We start from the raw sequence: 21311 nt of genomic DNA on the forward strand, positions 1-21311 counted from the left end.
GTTTTTCCATCTGTTTGTGTCCTCTCTTATTTCATTGAGCAATGGTTTGTAGTTCTCCTTTAAGAGGTCCTTTACATCCTTTGTTAGTTGTATTCCTAGGTGTTTTATTCTCTTTGTAGCAATTGTGAATGGGAGTTTCCTTTTGATTTGGCTCTCTGTTTGTCTGTTATTGGTATATAGGAATGTTTGTGATTTCTGCTCATTCATTTTATATCTTGAGACTTTGCTGAAGTTGCTTATCAGTTTAAGGTGATTTTGGGCTGAGAAAATGGGGTCTTCTAAATATACAATCATGTCATCTGCAAATAGAGACAATTTGACTTTCTCTTTTCCTAATTGAATACAGGTAAGGGTATTTTTAAAAGAATTTTTAGATGGCGGAAATAGGAAATTCCATACATTTAATGCGTCTGAATTGTAAGATATGTGTTTAGTAATTTTTTTTAAGTAACAACTAAATTTTGGGCATTGTGCTAGGGTGTGGGATTCTAGTTAATTTAGGTGAGTTTCTGTCCTCTAAGAGAGCTTGGGCTTGTAGCAGATACAGACTTCTAAACAAATTACTATAATACAGTGTGGCAAAATGAGAAAAGGTTCAGTTGTGAGAAAGATGGAGGAGTGATTAGTTCAGTCCTGCCTGGATAGAGGTGGTGCCATGTAAGGAAAGGTTCATAGAAGTGGAAGCTCTCATAAAATCCTTCTAAACAAGATAGAAAATGTAGGCTACATAATAGTACAATTAGAGTCTTAGTCAAAGCCTGCTGATTTAATGGATTGATAGCAATATGCAGGCAGGTGGCGGAGGGTGTGTGTTTGTGTGTGTCCTTTCAGGACTTTATTCTCAGCCCTGTCACTTTCAACATTATGTGTGTGTGATATGGAGAAGAACTCAAATTGTATGTATCTGAAATGCATGGATGAGACAACAGGGTGCAATAAAAATACCCTGAAAGAATTTGGACTCAGAATTCCCTTAACAGACCAGAACATTGAGAAATCTAACAAAATGAGAAAACGTGTGCGGTGGGGGTGGGGGGAGATATTCATTGAATAAATTTTAATATCTGCATACAGTGAAGCAGACACTATAGTGAATAAGACACTCAGAGTGTTGTCCTGAGAGAGCGTGCCATCTAGTCAGGGAGGCAGTAATTAAACAGACATCGTAGAAGAAAGAATAATGAGTCATATAATAGGGGAAAGTACAGAGGGTGTTGAAAAAATATAAAGGGGCCTAAGTTCAGGATTTGCAGAGATGATGCTGATTTGAAGGATGGACATGAGCTTGCCAAGATAGGAGCAGAGTTTGAGGAAAAGTGCAAAGATGCAGAGCAGAAATAGAACAGAAGTCAGCAAACTTTTATTGTAGAGGGCTAGACTGTAAATATTTTAGATTTTACAGGTCATATGGTCTGTGTCAAGAGTACTCAGTGTTGTCATTGTAGTATGAAAGCAGCTATAGACAAAGCATAAACAAATGGCTATAGTTGTATTCCGGTAAAAAATTTCTTTACAAAACCAGGTATTGAGCTGGAGTTTGGGCTTTGGGCCATGGTTGGCTGACCTCCATGTTAGAGCCTGTCATGTTCGAGGAACATGAAGTAGAATTGTAGGGCTGGAGCAGTGATTCTATACTCACTGAGCATCTTAATTGCCAGTGGTGCTTTTCCTTTTTCTTTGTGTTTTGTTTTTGAGATGGAGTCTTGCTCTGTAGCCCAGGCTGGAGTGCAGTGGTGTGATCTCGGCTCACTGCAACCTCCAAGGTTCAAGCCATTCTCCTGCCTCAGTCTCCTGAGTAGCTGGGAATACAGGCATGCTCTACCACACCTGGCTAATTTTTGTATTTTTAGTAGAAATGGGGTTTCACCATGTTGATCAGGCTGGTCTCAAACCTCTGACTTCAAGTGATCCACCTGCCTCAGCCTCCCAAAGTGCTGGGATTACAGGCCTGAGCCACCATCCCTGGCCCCGTGCCCAGCCCCAGTGGTGCTTTTTCAAAGTGTACATCCTTGGCTGCTCCCATGCTGAGACTCTGATTTAATAACTCTAGGGCAACATTTGAAACCCGCCTTTTAAGTAGTTCTGATATACAACAAGAGTTGAGAGCCACTGGGCTAGACTATAATCTGGTAGGAGATGAGGTTCTGAAATGCAGTCAAGGACCATATGCTGAGAAAAATAATACGTAAGCCTCTAAAACCATATTAATTGATTTGAATATTTGAATAAGAGTTATATTTTTTAACTACATAGAAGAATTTCAGACATAGTATAGTGATTTTCTGATATTTCTTCTTGTCTTTTTCTCTTTTCTTACCTTCGTAAAAGCTTTATTTATCATACAATATATAAAAACCTGTGTCAAATTAATAATATTAATATTACTATTAATATGAGACTACTAGATGTTTGCAGGTCTTCTTCCCCCGGGACTAAATCCTTCTACAAATGTAAGGTGTGCATACTGTATTTTACGTGCAGTTAGGTACATTTGTTTTCATGTTTTACAGATTGCCTTTTTTTTTTTTTTTTTTTAAGGCAAGGTCTCATTCTCATTCTTTGTCCCCCAGGATGGAGTGCAGTGGCGCAACCTTGGCTCACTACAGCCTTGACCTCTGGGGCTTGATTGGTCCTCCAATGTCTACCTCCTGAGTAGCTGGGACTATAGGTGTGTGCCACCCCTCCCAGCTAGTTTTTTTTCTATTTGTAAGGATGGAGTTTTGCCATGTTGCCCAGGCTGGTCTCAATCTCCTGAGTTCAAGTGAGATGCCTGCCCAGCCTCAGCTGGGATTAAAGGTGTGTACCACTGTGCCTGACTACTTTTTTTTAGATTTAATTTTATTTTAAAATATGTAAATTTTTGTTATTTCTTTTTTTTTTTTTTTGAGAGAGAGTCTTGCTCTTGTTGCCCAGGCTGGAGTGCAATGGTTGTGATCTTGGCTCACTGCAACCTCTGCCTCCTGGGTTCAGGCGATTCTCCTGCCTCAGCCTCCTGAGCAACTGGGATTACAAGCACGCGCCACCATGCCCAGCTAATTTTTTGTATTTTTAGTAGAGACAGAGTTTCACCGTGTTGACCAGGATGGTCTCCATCTCTTGACCTCGTGATCCACCCACCTCGGCCTCCCAAAGTGCTGGGATTACAGGCGTGAACCACTGCGCCTGGCCCTAATTTTGTATTTTTAATAGAGACAGAGTTTCTTCATGTTGGTTGGTCAGGCTGGTCTCGAACTCCCGACCTCAGGTGATCCATTCACCTCAGCCTCCCAAAGTGCTGACATTATAGGCATGAGCCACCACGCCTGGCCCTAAATTCTAAACTATGAACATCTCATTTCTACCCTTGCCTCTTCCGTCTTTTACCATCTTCTTCCTTAAGATAGCCATTTCTATTGCTTTTTGTTTTTTCCATCCAGTGTTTCCTTTCTTGCATTGTTTTATAATCTGTGTTTGATAATTCCAATGTTTGAAGTTTTTGAATGTCTGCTTCTGTTGCCTGCTTTTTTTCTTTTGTGTGTGTGTGTGCTTCTTCCTCACACTGCTTAGTTTCTTTGTGTGCCTGGTTATCTTTCACCATGTGCTGGATACTTGGAATATTATTTTGTAGAAGTAATTTGAATGCTGAAATGATAACTTTCTGCACAGAGGATTTTCCTTTGCTTCTCACAGGTACCCAGTGGTGCTCTTTGTCTGGCACTACCCTAAATCCAAGTTCTGTGTCTGAGATTTCCTGAACTGGGAAGTCAGACTGCAAGCTTGTAAGAGGACTGATTTACTTCTGGTTATGTCCTACCTTGAAGGTGTGGCCCATTTCCAAGTTTAAAGTGAAGCATGGCTGGGCACTGTGGCTTATGCCTGTAATCCCAGCACTTTGGGAGGCTGAGGCGGGAGAATCACTTGAACCCGAGAGGTGGAGGTTGCAGTGAGCCGAGATCACACCACTGCACTCCAGCCTGGCAAAAGAGCGAGACTCTTTCCCAAAAAAATAAGTGGGGCATGATTAATAAGAGTTCCTAATTTTGGCAAACCCTACGCTCTGAATTTAATTACCTTAGTTCTTTGAGGCCGTGGAAGTGCAGTTCACTTTGGTAGCAGATTCCTCTGGATTGGCAAATTCCCTCAGGCCAAAAGTTATTTTGAGTATTAGACTTATCTGTTTGGGTTCTCATTTTCTATATTTTGGCTTCGTAATTCCTTACCATAGCATTAACACTTTACTTTAAAAAAAAATCTACCTTTTGTTATGGAAAAAGTCAAACATAACAAAGGTAGAATAGTATGATGAGGCTAGGCACAGTGGCTCACCTCTGTAATCCCAGCACTTTGGGAGGCCAAGGCGGGCGGATCGCTTGAGGTCACAAGTTGAGACCAGCCTGGCCAATATGGCAAAGCTGGCGAAACCCCAGTCTCTACTAAAAGTACAAAAACTTAGCCAGGCATGGTGGCGCATGCCTGTGGTCCTAACTACTCAGGAGGCTGAGGCAGGAGAATCTCTTGAACCCAGGAGGCAGAGGTTGCAGTGAGCTGAGATGGCACCACTGCACTCTAGTATGGGTAACAGAGCAAGACTCCATCTCAGAAAAAGCCAAACCAAAACCAAAACAACAACAACAAAAAACAAATTAAGTATACGGTTCAATGGCTTTTATTCTTAGAGCTGTGCATCCATCACCATCATCAATTTTAGAACATTTTCATTATTCCCAAAAGAAACATCACACCCCTTAACCATCATTCCCCAGGACCTCCCACCTTTCAGTCTTAAGCAAACACTAATCTACTTTGTATATCTGTGTATTTGCCTATTCTAGAAGTTTCAAATCAGTGAAATCATACAATATGTGATTTTCTGTGACATACAATATGTGACCACTTCTGTGCAGTGGTGCCATCTCGGCTCACTGCAACCTCTGCCTCCTGGGTTTAAGCGATTCTCCTGCCTCAGCCTCCTGAGTAGCTGGGACTACAGGCACACACCATGACGCCCAGCTAATTTTTTGTACTTTATGTACTTTCTCTTTTTTGACACAGAGTCTTGCTCTGTCACCTGGGCTGGAGTGTGGTGGTGCCATCTTGGCTCACTGCAACAACCTCTGCCTCCTGGATTCAAGTGATTTCTCCTGCCTCAGCCTCCTGATGCATGTGCCACCATGCCCAGCTAATTTTTTATATTTTTAGTAGAGATGGGCTTTCACCATGTTGGCCAGGCTGATCTCTAACTCCTGACTCTCTAACTCCTTAACTCACTATGGGAGGCCCGCCTCAGCCTCCCATAATGCTGAGATTACATGCGTGAGCCACAGTGCCTGACCTGGCTTCTTTCACTTAGCATAATATGTTCAACATTCAGCTATCTTATGGTATGTATCAGTACGTTATTTGTTTTTACTGCTAAGTAATATTTCTTTGTATAGATATATGATACATTTTATTCATTTGTCAATTGATGGACATTTTGGTTATTTTCAGTTTTTCATTTCTCTTGGGTATATATACTTAAGAGTGGGAATACTAGATCATATAGTAACTCTATGTTTAACCACTGGAAGAACTTCCAGACTGTTTTCCAAAGTAGCAGCACCATTTCACATTCCCATCAGCAGTATGTAAGGGTTCCATTTTTTCCACCTCTTTCCTAACACTTGTTAATCTGTTTTTTTTTTTTCCTAGCCATCTTGGAGGTGTGAAGTGGTATTTCATTGTGGTATTGATTTGCATTTCCTTGGTAACTATTGATATTTAGCATCTTTTCATGTGCTTATCGATCATTTATATATATATTTTTGGAGAAATGTCTATTCAGACTCTTTGCTCACTTAAAAATTTTTTTAAAGTTTTTTAGTTTATATATATATATAAATTTAATATATATATTTAAATGTATATATTTTAAAAATCTATATATTTAAAAATGTATATATTTTTAAATATATACATTTAAATATATATATATATTTTGAGACTGTCATTCTGTAGCTCAGGCTAGAGGGCAGTGGCACAATCACAGCTTACTGCAGCCTTGAACTCCAGAGCTCAATTGATCTTCCCACCTCAGCCTCCTGAGTAGCTGGCACTATAAGCGCACGCCACCACTATTGGCTCACTTTTTATAGACAGGTTTTTACCATGTTGCCCAGGCTGGTTTGGAACTCCTGGGCTCAACTCTGGGTTGGCCTCCCAGAGTGCTGGGATTACAGGTGTGAGCTACCATGCCTGGCCCTTTGCTCATTTTTAAATGAGTTTATTTGCGATTTTATTATTGAGTTATAATAGTTCTTTTTATATTCTAGATACAAATCCTTTATCAAATATGTAATTTGCAAAAGTTTTCTCCAATTTTGTGGGCCATCTTTTCTTTTGTTAGTGTTTTTTGATTTACAAAGGTTTTTAATTTTAATGAAATGTGATTTCACTTTTTTTTCTATTGCTTATGCTTTTGTTGTCAGAGCTTAAGAAATCACTGCTGATCCAAGATTACAAAGATTTACTCTTCTGTTTTGTCTGAGAATTTTATAGTTTTAACTCTTATATTTGGGTTTTTAAAATCAATTTTACCTCTTGTGTATGTTGTGATTTAAGTATACAACTTCATTTTTGTGTGTGTGAGCACACAAATGTACCCACATCATTTGTTGAAAAGGCTACTCTTTCCCATTAAAATGTTTTGGCACCCTTGTCTAAAATCAATGGATCATAGATGTATGGACTCTTAATTCTGTTTTGTGGATCTCTATGTCTATCCTCATGCCGGTAAATGTTGTCTTGGTTAGTATAACTTTGTAGTAAGCTTTGAAATCAGAAAATATGAGTTCTCCAACTTGTTCTTGTTTTTCAAGATTGTTTTGGCTATTCTTGATTCTTTGAAATTCCATATGAATTTTAGAACCAGCTTATCAATTTCTATCAAGAGTCTAGGCAGGGTGCGGTGGCTCATGCCTGTAATCCTAGCACTTTGGGAGGCCAAGGTGAGGGGATCACCTGAGGTCAAGAGTTCGGGATCAGCCTGGCCACGATGGTGAAACTCTGTCTCTACTAAAAATACAAAAATTAGTCAGGTGTGGTGTGGTGTGGTGTGGTGGCATGTGCCAGTAATCCCAACTACTCTGAGAGGCTAAGGCAGGAGAATTGCTTGAACCCGGGGGTGTGGAGGTTGCAATGAGCCAAGATTATGCCACTTCACTCCATCCAGCCCGGGCAAAAGAGTAAAACTCTGTATCAAAAAAAAAAAAAAAAAAAGGATCCAGCTGTGATTCTGATAGATAATAACTTGTAATCTGTAGAAATTTGGGTAGTATTCTAATATAGATGATGGGGGTGATAGAGGCAGCAAACCACCATGGCATGTGTACACCTATGTAACAAACTTGCATGCTCTGCACATGTACCCCAGAACTTAAAGTGTAATAATAATAAAAAACAAAACAAAAAAACTCCCTAGAGACAGTAAGACATTTATAGAAAACAAGAGACCAACAACATGGGCAGAAGATGAGAGGACCTCCCAGTATAGCGAAGGCAAATCCAGGATAACAGCTGTGTCCCAGGCAAGGAGGGCAAACTAGGGTTAGAGCAAGTGGGAAGGTTTTGGGAAAGACTTGTACAGAAAGATGGAGTAAATAGAATACTTCAAAAAAAAAAAAAAAGAAATTTGGGTAGTATTGCCATCTTAACAATATTGTCTTCCAATGCATAAATATCATGTCTTTTCATTTATGTAGGTCTTCGGTTTTTTTCAACAATGTTTTGCAGTTTTCAGATTATAAATTTTATACTTCTTTTGTTAAATGTATTCCTAAGCATTGGGTTTTTTTTATATTATTGTAAATGGAATATTTTTCTTAATTTTAGTTTTGGATTGCTTATTGCTATTATATAGAAATGTAATTGATCTGCATCTATATATTGATCTTATATCTCATAATGTTGTTGAACTCAATTATTAGTTTTTACAGCTTTTTGTTATATTCCTTAGGATTTTTCATATACAATGTTATGTTTCCTGCAAATGGATATAGTTTTGTTTTTTCCCTTACAAATTTGAATGCCTTTTCTTTGTCTTACCTAATTGTACTGCCTAGAATCTCAGGTACTATGTCAAAAAAGAAAATGACAAGAATGGCCACTTAATTATAGGGAGAAACATTTCACTTTGTCATTTGTCAGGTTGAGGAACTGCCCTTCTATTTCTAGTTTGTTGAATTTTTTTTCTGTTTTGGTTTTTTAAATAAATTTTTGTTGTTGAATGTTTTTTTATTTTAATTTTTTATTTTTTTTGAGACGGACTCTTGCTCTTGTTGCCGAGGCTGGAGTACAGTGGTGCAGTCTTGGCTCACTGCAACCTCTGCCTCCTGTGTTGAAGCGATTCTCTTGCCTCAGCCTCCCAAGTAGCTGGGATTACAGGCGCCCGCCACCATGACCGGCTAATTTTTGTATTTTTAGTAGAGATGGGATTTTACCGTGTTGGCCAAGCTGGTCTCGAACTCCTGGCTTCAGGTGATCCACCTGCCTCTCAGCCTCCCAAAGTACTGGGATTACAGGCATGAGCCACTGCTGCACCAAATGTTTTTTATTATGAATGGGTGTTAGATGTTGTGAAATGCTTTTCTGCATCTATAAACATGGTTTTGTGTTTTTTTTCCTCTATTCTATTGATATAGTGTATTACATTAATTGAGGTTCAGATGCTTAACCAACCTTGCATTCCTAGAATAAATCCTGTTTGGTAATGGATAAGAATTCTCTTTTACACATTACTGGGTATTTTTTGGGTAACGCTTTATAGCACAGGCTTACGAAATTCAGGAAGGGCAACCAAAAACTCTTCTGTTAAGTCTTTAGATTCTTGGAGACAAACAGATTCGATTATTGAAGAAAAAATGTCAAAGCATATAACTGACCAGTGTAGTTTGGAAAATGGCTCAGACTAGATTGTCATGTAAGACTTTTATGATATAATGTTGAACTTAATAAAGACAAGTGAGTCAAGTACAGCCATAAATATTTGTAATAATAATTATGATGATGATGCTAATGTTTTACCTTGCCTTTGTTTAATCACTTATCCTCTTTTTTTTTTTTTTTTTTTGAGACAGAATTTTACTCTCATCACCCAGGTTGGAGTGCAATGGCACAATCTTGGCTCACTGCAACCTCTGCCTCCTGGGTTCAAGTGATTCTCCTGTCTCAGCCTCCTGGGTAGCTGGGATTACAGGCACCTGCCACAACACCTGGCTAATTTTTATATTTTTAGTAGAGGTGGGGTTTCACCATGTTGGTCTCGAACTCCTAACTTGGCCTCCCAAAGTGTTGGGGTAACAGGCATGAGCCACCACTCCTGGCCTTATCCTCTTTTTTTAAGTGCCACAATATACATTGACTCTTTAATTATCAAAGCAGTCTTGTGAGGTTGTAAGGCTAGGCACCATTATTCCCATCTGAAAGGTGGAGGAATAGCCTCAGGAAGGTTGATTTATTGCTTAAAGGGAAAAGTAATGAACAATTATTTATTTATTTGTTTATTTTTAATTATTATTTTGAGATGGAGTTTAGGCTGAGTGCAGTGGCACAATTTTGGCTCACTGCAACCTCTGCCTCCCGGGTTCAAGCAATTCTCTGCCACAGCCTCCCGAGTAGTGGGATTACAGGCACCCGCCACCATGCCCTGCTAATTTTGTTTTGTATTTTTAGTAGAGATGGGGGTTTGCCATCTTGGCCAGGCTGGTCTTGAACTCCTGACCTCATGATCCACCCGCCTCAACCTCCCAAAGTGCTGGGATTACAGGCATGAGCCACCGCACCTGGCCTTTTTTTTTTTTTTTTTTTTTTTGAGACAGAGTCTCGCTTTGTCACCTAGGCTGGAGTGCAGTGGTGCAATCCTGGCTCACTGCAACCTCTGCCTTCCGGGTTCAAGCAATTCTCCTGCCTCATCCTCCCGAGTAGCTGGGATTACAGGTGTGCACCCCACGCCCAGCTAATTTTGTATTTTTAGTAGAGGTGGGGTTTCACCATGTAAGCCAGGTTGGTCTTGAACTCCTGACTTCAGATGATCCACCTGCCTTGGCCTCCTGAAGCACTGGGATTACAGGTGTGAGCCACCACACCCAGCCTATTTATTATTTTTTTCACTGTTTTATTTCCATAGGTTTTTGGTGAACAGGTGGTATTTGGTTACATGAGTAAGTTATGATTTTGGTGTATCCATCACCTGAGAAGTATACACTGAATCCAATTTGTAGTCTTTTATCCCTCATCCCCTTCTCACCATTTCCCCAAGTCCCTCGAGTCCATTGTGTCATCTTATGCCTTTGCATCCTCATGGCTTAGCCCCCACTTATGAGTGAGAACATATGGTGTTTTCTTTTCTTTTTTTGAGATCGAGACTTGTTCTGTCACCCAGGCTAGAGTGCAATGGTACAATCTCGGCTCACTGCAACCTCCGCCTCCTGGGTTCAAGAGATTTTCCTCAGAAAGCTACTCAGTTTTCTGAGTAGCTAGGACTACAAGCACATGCCACCATGCCCGGCTAATTTTTGTATTTTTAGTAGAGATAGGGCTTTACCTTGTTAGCCAGGATGGTCGCAAACTCCTGACCTGTGATCCACCGGCCTCGGCCTCTGAAAGTGCTGGGATTATAGGCATGAGCCACCACGCCCGGCCACGATGTTTTGTTTTCCATTCCTGAGTTACTTTGCTTAAAATAATAGTCTCCAATTCCATCCAGGTTGCTGTGAATGCCATTAATTGATTCAGTTTTATGGCTGAGTAGTATTCCATTGTGTATATATGCCACAGTTTATTTATCCACTTGTTGATTGATGGGTATTTGGGTTAGTTCCACATTTTTACAGTTGCAAATTGTGCTGCTATACACATGCATGTGCAAGTGCCTTTTTTGTATAATGGCTTCTTTTTCTCTGCGTAGATACTCAGTAGTAGGATTGGTGGATCAAATGGTAGTTTTACTTTTAGTTTTGTAAGGAATCTCCACACTGTTTTCCATAGTGGTTGTACTAGTTTACATTCCCATCAGCAATGTAGAAGGGTTCCCTTTTCACTGTATCCACACCAACATCTATTTTTTTTTTTATTATGACCAGGAAGTAACAATTATTGTATTGAAGACTTATGACTCGCCAGACTTGGACTATAATGTACATATATATGTTAGGCCTCAAAACTAGGTATCTATCCCTGTTTTACAGGAGGGGAAGCTTAATTCAAAGAGGTAGAATAAATTGACCCTAGATCAGTAACAAGTAAGAGACGACATTGGGGCCGGGCACTGTGATTCATGGATGTAATCCCAGCACTGTGGGAGGCCAAGGTGGGAGGATCGCTTGAATCCAGGAGTCTGAGACCAGCCTTGGCAATATAGTGTGATGCTGTTTTTATATAAAATTTAAAAAAACAGCTGGATGTGGTGGCATGTTCTCAGCTGCTTGGGAAGTTGAGGTGCGAGGATCTACATGAACCGAGGAGGTCAAGGTTGCTGTGAGCTGTGATTGCACCATTGAACTCTCTAGGCTGGATGACAGAGTGAGACCTTGTCTCAAAAAAGAAAAAACAACATACTGTTTTTTTTTTTTAATTTGGGGTATTTATGTGATACTTTGATATATGCATGCAATGTATAATGATCAAATTAGAGTAAATGGGATATCTATCAACTCAAACACCGGTTTTCCATTTTAAGAACATTCCAGATCTAGCTATTTTGAAATATACAGTGAATTATTACTTATAGTCACGCTACTGTGCTATTAAACACTAGAACTTAATCTTCCTATCTAACTATATTTTGGACCCATTAACCAACCTCTCTTCATACCTGTCCCCCTCCCACTTTTCCCAGTCTCTGGTAACCATCATCCTACTCTCTACCTCCATGAGATCTACTTTTTTTTTTTTTTTTTTTTTTTAAGCTCCCACATATGCGTGAGAACATGGAATATTTGTCTTTCTGTGCTTGGCTTATTTGATTTACCATAATGTATGTACTCCAGTTCTATCCATGTAATCGTAAATGACAGAATTTCATTATTTTGTATGGTTGAATAATATCCCATTGTGTATATCTACTGCATTTTCTTTATGCATTCATCTGTCGATGAATATGTTATTGGTAGTTTAATAGGAATAGCACTGAATCTGTAAATTGCTTTGGGTAATATGGCCATTTTTACAATATTGATTCTTCCTATCCATGAGCATGGAATGTTTTTTTCCATTTGTGTCATCTCTGATTTCCCTGAACAGTGTTTTTTTTAACTCTCATAGAAATCTTTCATCTCCATGGTTAGCCATATTCCTACATATTTTATTCTTTTTGTAGCTATTGTGAATGGGTTTGTGTTCTTGATTTGGTTCTCAGCTTAGGTGGTGTTGGTGTATTGAAATGCTACTGATTTTTGTGCATTGATTTTGTATCTTGAAACTTTGCTGAAGTTGTTTCTCAGGTCTAGGAACTTTTGGGCAGAGACTGGGGTTTTCTTGGTATAGAAGCATATCATCTGAACACAGATAGTTTGACTTGTTCTCTTCCTATTTGGATGCCTTTTATTTTTTTTTTCTTGCCTGATTGCTCTAGCTAGGACTTCCAGCACTATGTTGAATAGGAGTGGTGAGAGAATGCATCCTTTTCTTGCTCCAGTTTTCAAGGGGAATGCCTCCAAGCTTTTGTTCAGTATGATGATGGCTATGGGTTTGTCATATATGGCTCTTATCATTTGGAAATATGTTCCTTCAGTGCCTAGTTTGTTGAGAGTTTTGACTTGAAGGGAGACTGAATTTTATCAAAAGTCTTTTCTGCATCAATTGGTTCTGATCATGTGGTTTTTGTTTTTAGTTCTGTTTATTTGGTGAATCATATTTATTGATTTGTGTATATTGAACTAACGTTGCATCCCAGGGATAAAGCCCACTTGATTTTGGTGGACTAGCTTTTTGATATGCTGCTGGATTCAGTTTGCTAGTATTTTGTTGAGGATTTTTGCATCAGTGTTCATCAAGGATATTAGCCTGAAGTTTTTACTGAGTTACTACATTGAAAATGTTTCAAATTAGCCAGATTCTTTAGAGATAATTTAGTAAACTTTAATTTGGCCAGTTAGATCTCATTATTAAAGAATTCAGCTCACTTAATAAGTTGAAATATTTTAAACGTGTAGAGCCTACATTTTGGGAAATTCTGAAGCTCTGTGTTTTCTTATCACAAATTGCCTTTGAATTAACAACTAGTTGTTTCTTTATTCATTCAGCAAATATTTATTTGGTGTCCCTTCTGCTCCTGGCACTGGGAATACAGTGTTGAAGAAAACAAATGTCATCTTTGCCCAATGGAGTTTATATTCTAATGAGGGCAAGTGATAAACAAGTAATAAAATAAAAAAACATAATAATTTTAAATTCTGATGAATGCTACAAAGAAAATAAACAGTGTGGGGTGAGATAGAGTCACTGTAGGGTTGTCAGGGATGGATGGTCCAGGAAGACCGTTTTGAGCAGATGACATTCGATCTGAGATTTCTTCTAAAGAATGAGAATCAGCCAGCTTGGAAATAAATAGAAGAGTGATGTAGGCAATGGGCATAGTAAATAAGACCAGTGTGGCTTAGCATTAAGGAACAAGTGGAAGAATGGGGTAAAATAAGGTTGGAGGGATGCAGGAGCCATCTATCTTACAGGTCTGTTTAAGAGTACAGTGGGAGGCCAGGCGCAGTGGCTCACACCTGTAATCCTCACACTTTGGGAGGCCGAGGTGGGTGGATCACGAGGTCAAGAGATCGAGACCATCCTGGCAAATATGGTGAAACCCCATCTCTACTAAAAAATACAAAAATTAGCTGGGTGTGGTGGCACACGCCTGTAGTCCCAGTTACTCGGGAGGCTGAGGCAGGAGAATTGCTTGAACCCAGGAAGCAGAGGTTGTAGTGAGTGGAGATCGCGCCACTGCACTCCAGCCTGGTGACAGAGCAAGACTCGGTCTCAAAAAAAAAAAAAAAAAAGTACAGTGGGAAACAATGGAATGATTTTTTTTTTTTTCCGAGACAGAGTTTTGCTCTTGTTGCCCAGGCTGGAGTACAGTGGCACCATCTGGGCTCACTGCAACCTCTGCCTCCTAGGTTCAAGTGATTCTCCTGCCTCAGCCTCCCAAGTAGCTGAGATTATAGGTGCCTGCCACCACACCTGGCTAATTTTTGCATTTTTAGTAGAGACGGAGTTTCACCAGGCTTGTCTTGAGCTCCTGACCTCAGGTGATCTGCCCGCCGGCCTCCCAGAGTTACAGGCGTGAGCCACTGTGCCTGGCTGGAATGATTTTTAAGTAGGGTTGTAAAATGGTCTGAGTCGATGTTTAATGGAGATCACTTTTTTTTTTTAAACAGAGTCTTGCTCTGTTGCCCAGGCTGGAGCGCAGTGGCATGGTCTTGGCTCACTGCAACATCTGCCTCCCAGGTTCTAGTGATTCTCATGCCTCAGCCTCCCTAATAGCTGGGATTGCAGGCTTGCACCACCACACCCAGCTAATGTATTTTTAGTAGAGACAGGGTTTCACCATGTTGGTCAGGCTGGTCTCGAACTCCTGACCTCAAGTGATCTGCCAACTTTGGCCTCCCAAATTTCTGGGATTACAGGCATGAGCCACCATGCCTAGCCAGTTTTGGTTTGTTTTGAGACAGAGTTATGCTTTTGTTGCCCAGGCTGGAGTGCAATGGTGTGATCTTGACTCACTGAAGCATCTGCCTCCCTAGTTCAAGTGATTCTCCTGCCTCAGCCTCCCAAGTAGCTGGGATTACAGGCACCCGCCACCACGCCCAGCTACGTTTTTGTATTTTTAGTAGAGATGGGGTTTCACCATTTTGGTCAGGCTGGTCTTGAACTCCTGACCTCAGGTGATCCCCCTGCCTCGGCCTCCCAAAGTGCTGGGGTTACAGGCATGTGCCACCGCGCCTTACAGACTTTTTGTTTTTTTGACTTGAATACTTGGGTTGATGGTGGTTTTGTTTATTATTAAGAGGAATACTGATGAGAAAACAGGAGAGGTTATTTTGTTTTGTGGGGAGGACAATTTGAGAATCAAGCTCTGTTTGACCTACTTAAGTTTGAGATGCTTGTTAAACATCCAAGAAAAAAATGTTAGTAGACAGCTTTAAATAGGTGCGCGGTGCTCAGAAGAGAGGTTCAAGCTAGAGAAATAAATAAAATATGGAATTCATCAGCAAGTAGTATATTAATTTCAAAAACTTTTTTTTTCACTTTCCTACTTCTAAGAGAGCAGATACATCTTGTGATCATTGTAGGTCAGGTAAGAATCATGACCTATTTGTCACTTGCTGTGGGAGTATGCACAGGCAGACTGAAAAATCTGGAGACAATATTGGAGCATTGTTGTAACCTTCAAAAACCCAGTGATTTGGAGGGAGGGAAGGCAGAAGCAGTGATTCATACCTGTTACGGACTTTCCTGAAGCAGAAGCCAAAAGTAGTTAGCTTTATATAATTGAGACCCCAGCATCATTAGCTATTAGTTCTTTTGAAAAATGCATTGTATATTTCCAATAGCCAAGAGAGGACTTTGAATGTTCCCATAGCAAGGAAATAATGTTTATGGTGATAGATATGCTAATTACCATGATTTGATCATTAAACAGTATATACACATATTGAAACATTGCATTGTACCCCATAAATATGTACTATTATGATTAAAAAGAAGAAAGAAATGCTACATCACCAACGCTCTATGGCACAGAGAATGATGTGGTGTGAAAAAATATAGACATTCCACAACTCAGAGGAGTTATACTTTGAATAGAGGAGTTGTAGTCTGAAGTTTTAGAAGTACTTTCACCAATTTATTTTGTTTATATTTATGTTTATAAAAATGATATATGATAAAAATCTGCCTACATCTGAACTTTTTATTTTTTTAATTTATTTTTATTTTTCCAGTAATGGCTACAAGCAAACAACTCTTAATCATTATAACAATTCTGTTAAAAGGCATTGTGTTATACATGGTTTATTTATTTAAACAGAGACAAGGTCTCATGTTGACCAAGCCGATCTCGAACTCCTAGTCTCAAGAGATCTGCCCACCTTGGCCTCCCACAGTGTTCAGATTACGGGCATGAGACATTGTGCCCAGCCTGTCATACATAGTTTAATAGGCAGTTTTCACTTAACAATAATTTTTAAAATGTTATTTCTTAGAACTGACAGATCTTAGATTCAGTGAAATACAGTAAATGATAGTTAAAGCCAGGAAATACAGGACTACCTAAGCTTAGAGATTTTATAAAGAATTAGTTTAATAGAATCTACCATGTACACAACCTGCCTCACCAAACTTCCTCTTCATCTTTTAAGACTCAATTCAGTGATCACATTCCTCAGAAAAACCTCTAACACCCTTCTTCCCTAACCCTGGTGGCTAAGTACAGAATTTTAAAATGAAGCCATAGATTAGCAAAATGGTGCTCACTTATGTACTGTGATTTTATTTCCTCTCTATTTGTGCTTCTAAGGAGAAAGAAATGTGGAAGGTTGTAATAGTAGGTGTGTATTTGAAAGGAATCCAAGAGTGATGGTCGGAATAAGCGCCATCTTAATTTTCTGGTGATTTGTGCTAACCAAGTATTTCCCCATGTCTCCCCACTTTTTTTTTTTTTTTTTTTTTTTTTTTTAAGGAAAGCCCAGAAGAAAGGACAGTAAACGTGAGCTCTATTCGGGTAAATAAATTTACTTTCATCATGTTGAGGGATTTCATAGAGCTTAATTTCGTCAAGAGAATTTAGACCTTTCCTTTTTTCCAAATCTTAAGCCTGCTGCCTCCACAAAGTCAAAATGAAGTGTTTGCCTTCCAAATTCATTCCAGTGACTTTAATGTGAATTTATTGGCACTTACTCTTTCTAGTCCTCTCTAGGATATAACTTTTCATAGTTTGACTCTTGCTGTTGTGAACACACATTGTCTTATTTTATATAAGTACAGTTGCATGGATATAAAGTGTGACTGTAATGAGACTGATTTAACAAAACCGGGCATTGTGGCTCTTGCCTGCAATCCCAGCACTTGGGGAGATTGAGGCAGGAGCATCTCCTGAGGCCTGGATTTTTTTTTTTTTTTTTTTTTTTTGAGAAGGAGTCTCACTCTGTCTCCCAGGCTGGAGTGCAGTGGTTTAATCTCAGCTCACTGCAATTGCCTCCTGGGTTCAAGTGATTCTTCTGCCTCACCCTCCCAAATCACTGGGATTACAGGTGTGTACCACCATACTTGGCTAATTTTTGCTTTTTTAGTACAGAAGAGGTTTATGCCTGTTAGCCAGCTGGTCTCGAATTCCTGACATTAAGTGATCTGCCCACCTCAGCCTCCCAAAGTGCTGAGATTATAGACGTGAGCCACTGGACCCAGAGGCCTGGATTTTGAGACCAGCCTGGGCAACATAGCAAGACCTGCCTCTACTAAAATTTTAAAAAATTAGCTGGGCATAGTCATGCATGCCTGTGGTCCCAGCTACTTGGGAGGCTGAGGCAGGATGATTGCTTTAGCCTGGGAGGTTGAGGCTGCAGTAAGCTGTGATGACTACTGCATTCCAGCTTGGGTAACAGAGCAAGACCTTGTCTCAAAAAATTAAAAAAAAAACCATATAATTATGTAATTATCAAAAACTCTTGCTATTTACATATTTCATATAGGCAGTAATGTAATGATATCTGCTCCTATGTTATTTCCTAGAGTGTGAGAATAATGACACATTTCCATTTCATAGTACTTAATTTTTTTTTTGGCCTACATATAAAATGGATGCTTAGCCCTTGGAATTGGGTACTTTCTGGTTTAAATGTTACTTAGTGACTAAGCTTATTTCCTCCTTGAACTAACTTTTGATATGTGCATGCAGGATCTTGCGAACTCTTCCTAGGGAAAGAGGAGGAAATAGAGAAAAAACATAGTAAAATATTCGATAAGTAATTTTCCTTTTTCTGTGCCTGCAGGGAAAGAAATGGAGCTGGTATTTGGACTATTTATTTTCACAGGGGTTACAAGGCTTGAAACTTTTTATAAGAAGTAGTGTTCATCATTCTTCCGTTACCAGAGCAGAGGGCATAAACTACAACAATCAGTATTAAATGAATGTTAACATATACTGAGCATACTGGACTAAACTCCTTCCTTGATGCTACAGGTAAAGTGGCTGATCTTGAGTTCCTATTTTCATTTCACTGACTGTCACCCTCAAGGAGTACTCAGACTGGCCTTCTGTTCATGGCTTAGGAGAGCCTTGGCGTGGCTAACTGATTTTTCAAGATGCAAATTCTTTAGCCTACTAGTGAAAAATTACCCCTTCATCATCAGGCTCTGCATTCTACCAAATTGTATATAAAAAGACACATCTGTTTTGTGGTAGGATTTTTTCCACATTTGTGTGTACTATGAGCTACATTGATGGAAGACAGCAGGTAATATGCGGTGACAGGTAATTCACAGACATACACATGCAAAATACTTAGCTGCCTCTGGGGACATTCCCATTTTTCTTACTGTGAACAATAGCACGAGCACCAAATTAACAGGATGCAACATGTATGGCTCTAAAAGCCCTAAGTAGTTGGTAACTTCCTGGGCCTTCAATCATATCAATTTGATGAGGGAATGAAGGCGAGAGGATTTGTTGGGTAATCAAGACATTCCTGTATATGTTTCATTTCATGAAACTGCTCTATTTTGTTTGTGTATATATGTATATGTGTGTGTGTGTATATCTATTATGTGTGTGTCTGTGGCTTCAGTTTTTAAGTGTTGAGGACTAAATAAACTAACTGAAATTTTACTTTCAGAAGGAAGTCTGAAGTTTAAAAAAAATTAATAGCTAGAATATCGTGCTGAAACTTTACTATAAAATTTTGCCTCAGTGCTATTGAATAACTCTCCCTTCTAATAAAATTTATATCATTTGAGAAGAATCAAGCTGAATTAATTTTTGTCTTTAACAATGCATACTTGGGGTTCTTTTTTTCCCCATTAAGAAAACCAAACCCTAAATTATATTATTGGATAGTGTTCAGACTAGAAATCCCATTCGTCCATTGACTCAGTTAATTGATTTAATAAATATTTATTGAGCTCCTTACTCTGTGCCAGGTACTCTTCTGTGTGCTGGTTATCCAGTTGTGACCAGTACAAAGTATCTGCATTTTTTGTTTTTGTTTTTGTTTTTTTGAAATGGAGTCTCACTCTGTTGCCCAGGCTGGAGAGCGGGTGTATGATCTCGACTCACTGCAACCTCTACTTTCTGGTTCAAGCGATTCTCCTGCCTCAGCTTCCCGAGCAGCAGGGATTATAGGTGCCTGCCACAAGGGCCAGCTAATTTTTGTATTTTTAGTAGAGACAGAGTTTTGTCATGTTGGACAGGGTGGTCTTGAACTCTTGACCTCAAGTGATCCACCCGATTTGGCCTCCCAAAGTGTTGGGATTATAGGCGTGAGCCACTGCACCCAGCCCAAAGTACCTGTTTTTATGGAGTTTACATTCCAATGGAGAAGACAGACAATAACAATATAAGGAAATGTAACATATCAAGTGCTATAAAGAAAAGGCAGGGAATGGGGATAGAATGTGTTGAATTTTGTCAAATGCTTTTTCTGTATCTTTTGAGATTGTCATATGGCTTTTGTCCTTCATTCTGTTAACATGATATATCACATTTACTGATTTGTATATGTCGAATCATCTTTGCATCCCAGGATGAATTCCACTGGGACAGAATGGGTGAATTCTGAGATTCAGAGATGGGACAGGTTTGGAGGAATGTGGAATCAAGTTCTGTTTTGGCTATGTAAGGTTGGAAATGCTGCTGTGTAGGCAATTGGATATCCAAGTCTGGCTTCAGGGTACAATTTGGGATGGGAAAAACTAATTTGAGAGTGTTTAGGGAATAACCATAACTTTGGATGAGATCATCTAGTACAGCTAGTGAAGAGAATGTGGCAAAAGATGGAGACCTAAGATATGCCATCATTGAGAAGTAGAGGAACCAGCAAAAGACTGAGAAGGACCTACCAGTGACCTAGAAGAAAAATCAAGAGACTGGTATTCTGGAAGCCATCAGAAGAAAGTGTTTCACAAAAGGAAGATAGTATTGAATGGTGTGGAATGTTGCCTGTATACCTGGAAAAAAAGCAACTTCGGCTGCTTTTTAAGTAAATGTGGTAGAGTTTGTACTGTAAATAACTTTCCATGTAGCTTTTCAGATCATGATATTTTGGTCCTTAAGATCATATAGAACTTTCCATTGTGAGAAGGGATTTGATTATTTTATCATTAAAGAAACTTTTCTAAACAAATTTATGTTCCAGAAGAAAAATAATTTTCCCTTAGGTTTGTCTTTTTGTTCAATAATGATTCCCTGGGTATCTTTTTTTCCCACAAATAAAATAGATGTACCTGGATACCTTTTTTTGTGCATATTTCTTTTAATTTTTTAACCTATTTAAGATTATTTATCTGGCAGTACAAATAAGCCAAATATAGTTATCTGAAAAATATTTTTCATGGCAAAAACCATAATAGTTAAATAAAGAATAGCTATTTTGCTTCAGTGCAAAACATATCTAGACAATAAAAGAAATGGAAAATTCGGTTTATTATTGCAGTTATACAAAAAGTATTTTTCTATTTTTTATTTTTAAGTAGACACTTGGCATTCACAAAAAGTATTTTTCTTTACTGAGTGTGTAGAATTGTTGGCATTATTAATATTGGCTTAATGTTCAATACTAAAGTCGCTATTAGAGTTCTAACATTTGTTTTCCTTTTTATTATACTTTTTCCTTCCTTTTGACCTTGGGGTTGATCTGGAAAGAAAAGTAAGTAAGTGGTGTCACACATAACTTTTATTAACATAGTAGAATTGTCTACTAGAAAAGTTACTCTCTGTAATTCTTACTGAGATAATTTGCATTTATTATAGTTTACCTTCATGGGCAAACAGATTGCCTGAGCCATTTTGGACAAAATGCAAAAAGTATGAAAGAATGAGCACATATTTAATAGACTGACAGCCTGGGCATTTATGAGTATTCCAGCCTTAGATATAATGACACCTATGAAATTGAACAAGACTGAGTCTTTTTGCATTCCACCTTGCCTTTGCATCCGTTTGTATCCAATTTTCTGCTACTTGGGGTAATAAGAGAGAATGTAGCATATAATTTTTTTAAAGTAACCATTAATTCCAGCGTTTAAAAATTAGAAATGAATCATTTTTGCATTTATAATCAGCTTCATGGACTAGGTTAAATTCCCAAACTTGA

At 38.9% G+C, this 21311-nt stretch overlaps 1 protein-coding gene across 5 annotated transcripts in view; it reads left to right on the plus strand.

Annotated features, from left to right (window-relative positions):
• CENPI (centromere protein I) overlaps positions 1-20447 on the plus strand; it is a 75820-nt gene extending 55373 nt beyond the window's left edge. For all 5 annotated transcript variants that reach the window (XM_035288631.3, XM_054250868.2, XM_008989602.5 and 2 more), the window contains 2 exons: positions 16685-16726; positions 17994-20447. In XM_035288631.3, the coding sequence (XP_035144522.1) occupies positions 16685-16726; positions 17994-18128 (177 nt within the window). In that variant the 3' untranslated portion in view covers positions 18129-20447. The remainder of the gene's footprint in view (positions 1-16684; positions 16727-17993) is intronic.
• Positions 20448-21311: the final 864 nt, after the last annotated feature.

Source organism: Callithrix jacchus, chromosome X, assembly GCF_049354715.1.
Source record: "Callithrix jacchus isolate 240 chromosome X, calJac240_pri, whole genome shotgun sequence".
Taxonomy (NCBI): Eukaryota; Metazoa; Chordata; class Mammalia; order Primates; family Cebidae; genus Callithrix; species Callithrix jacchus.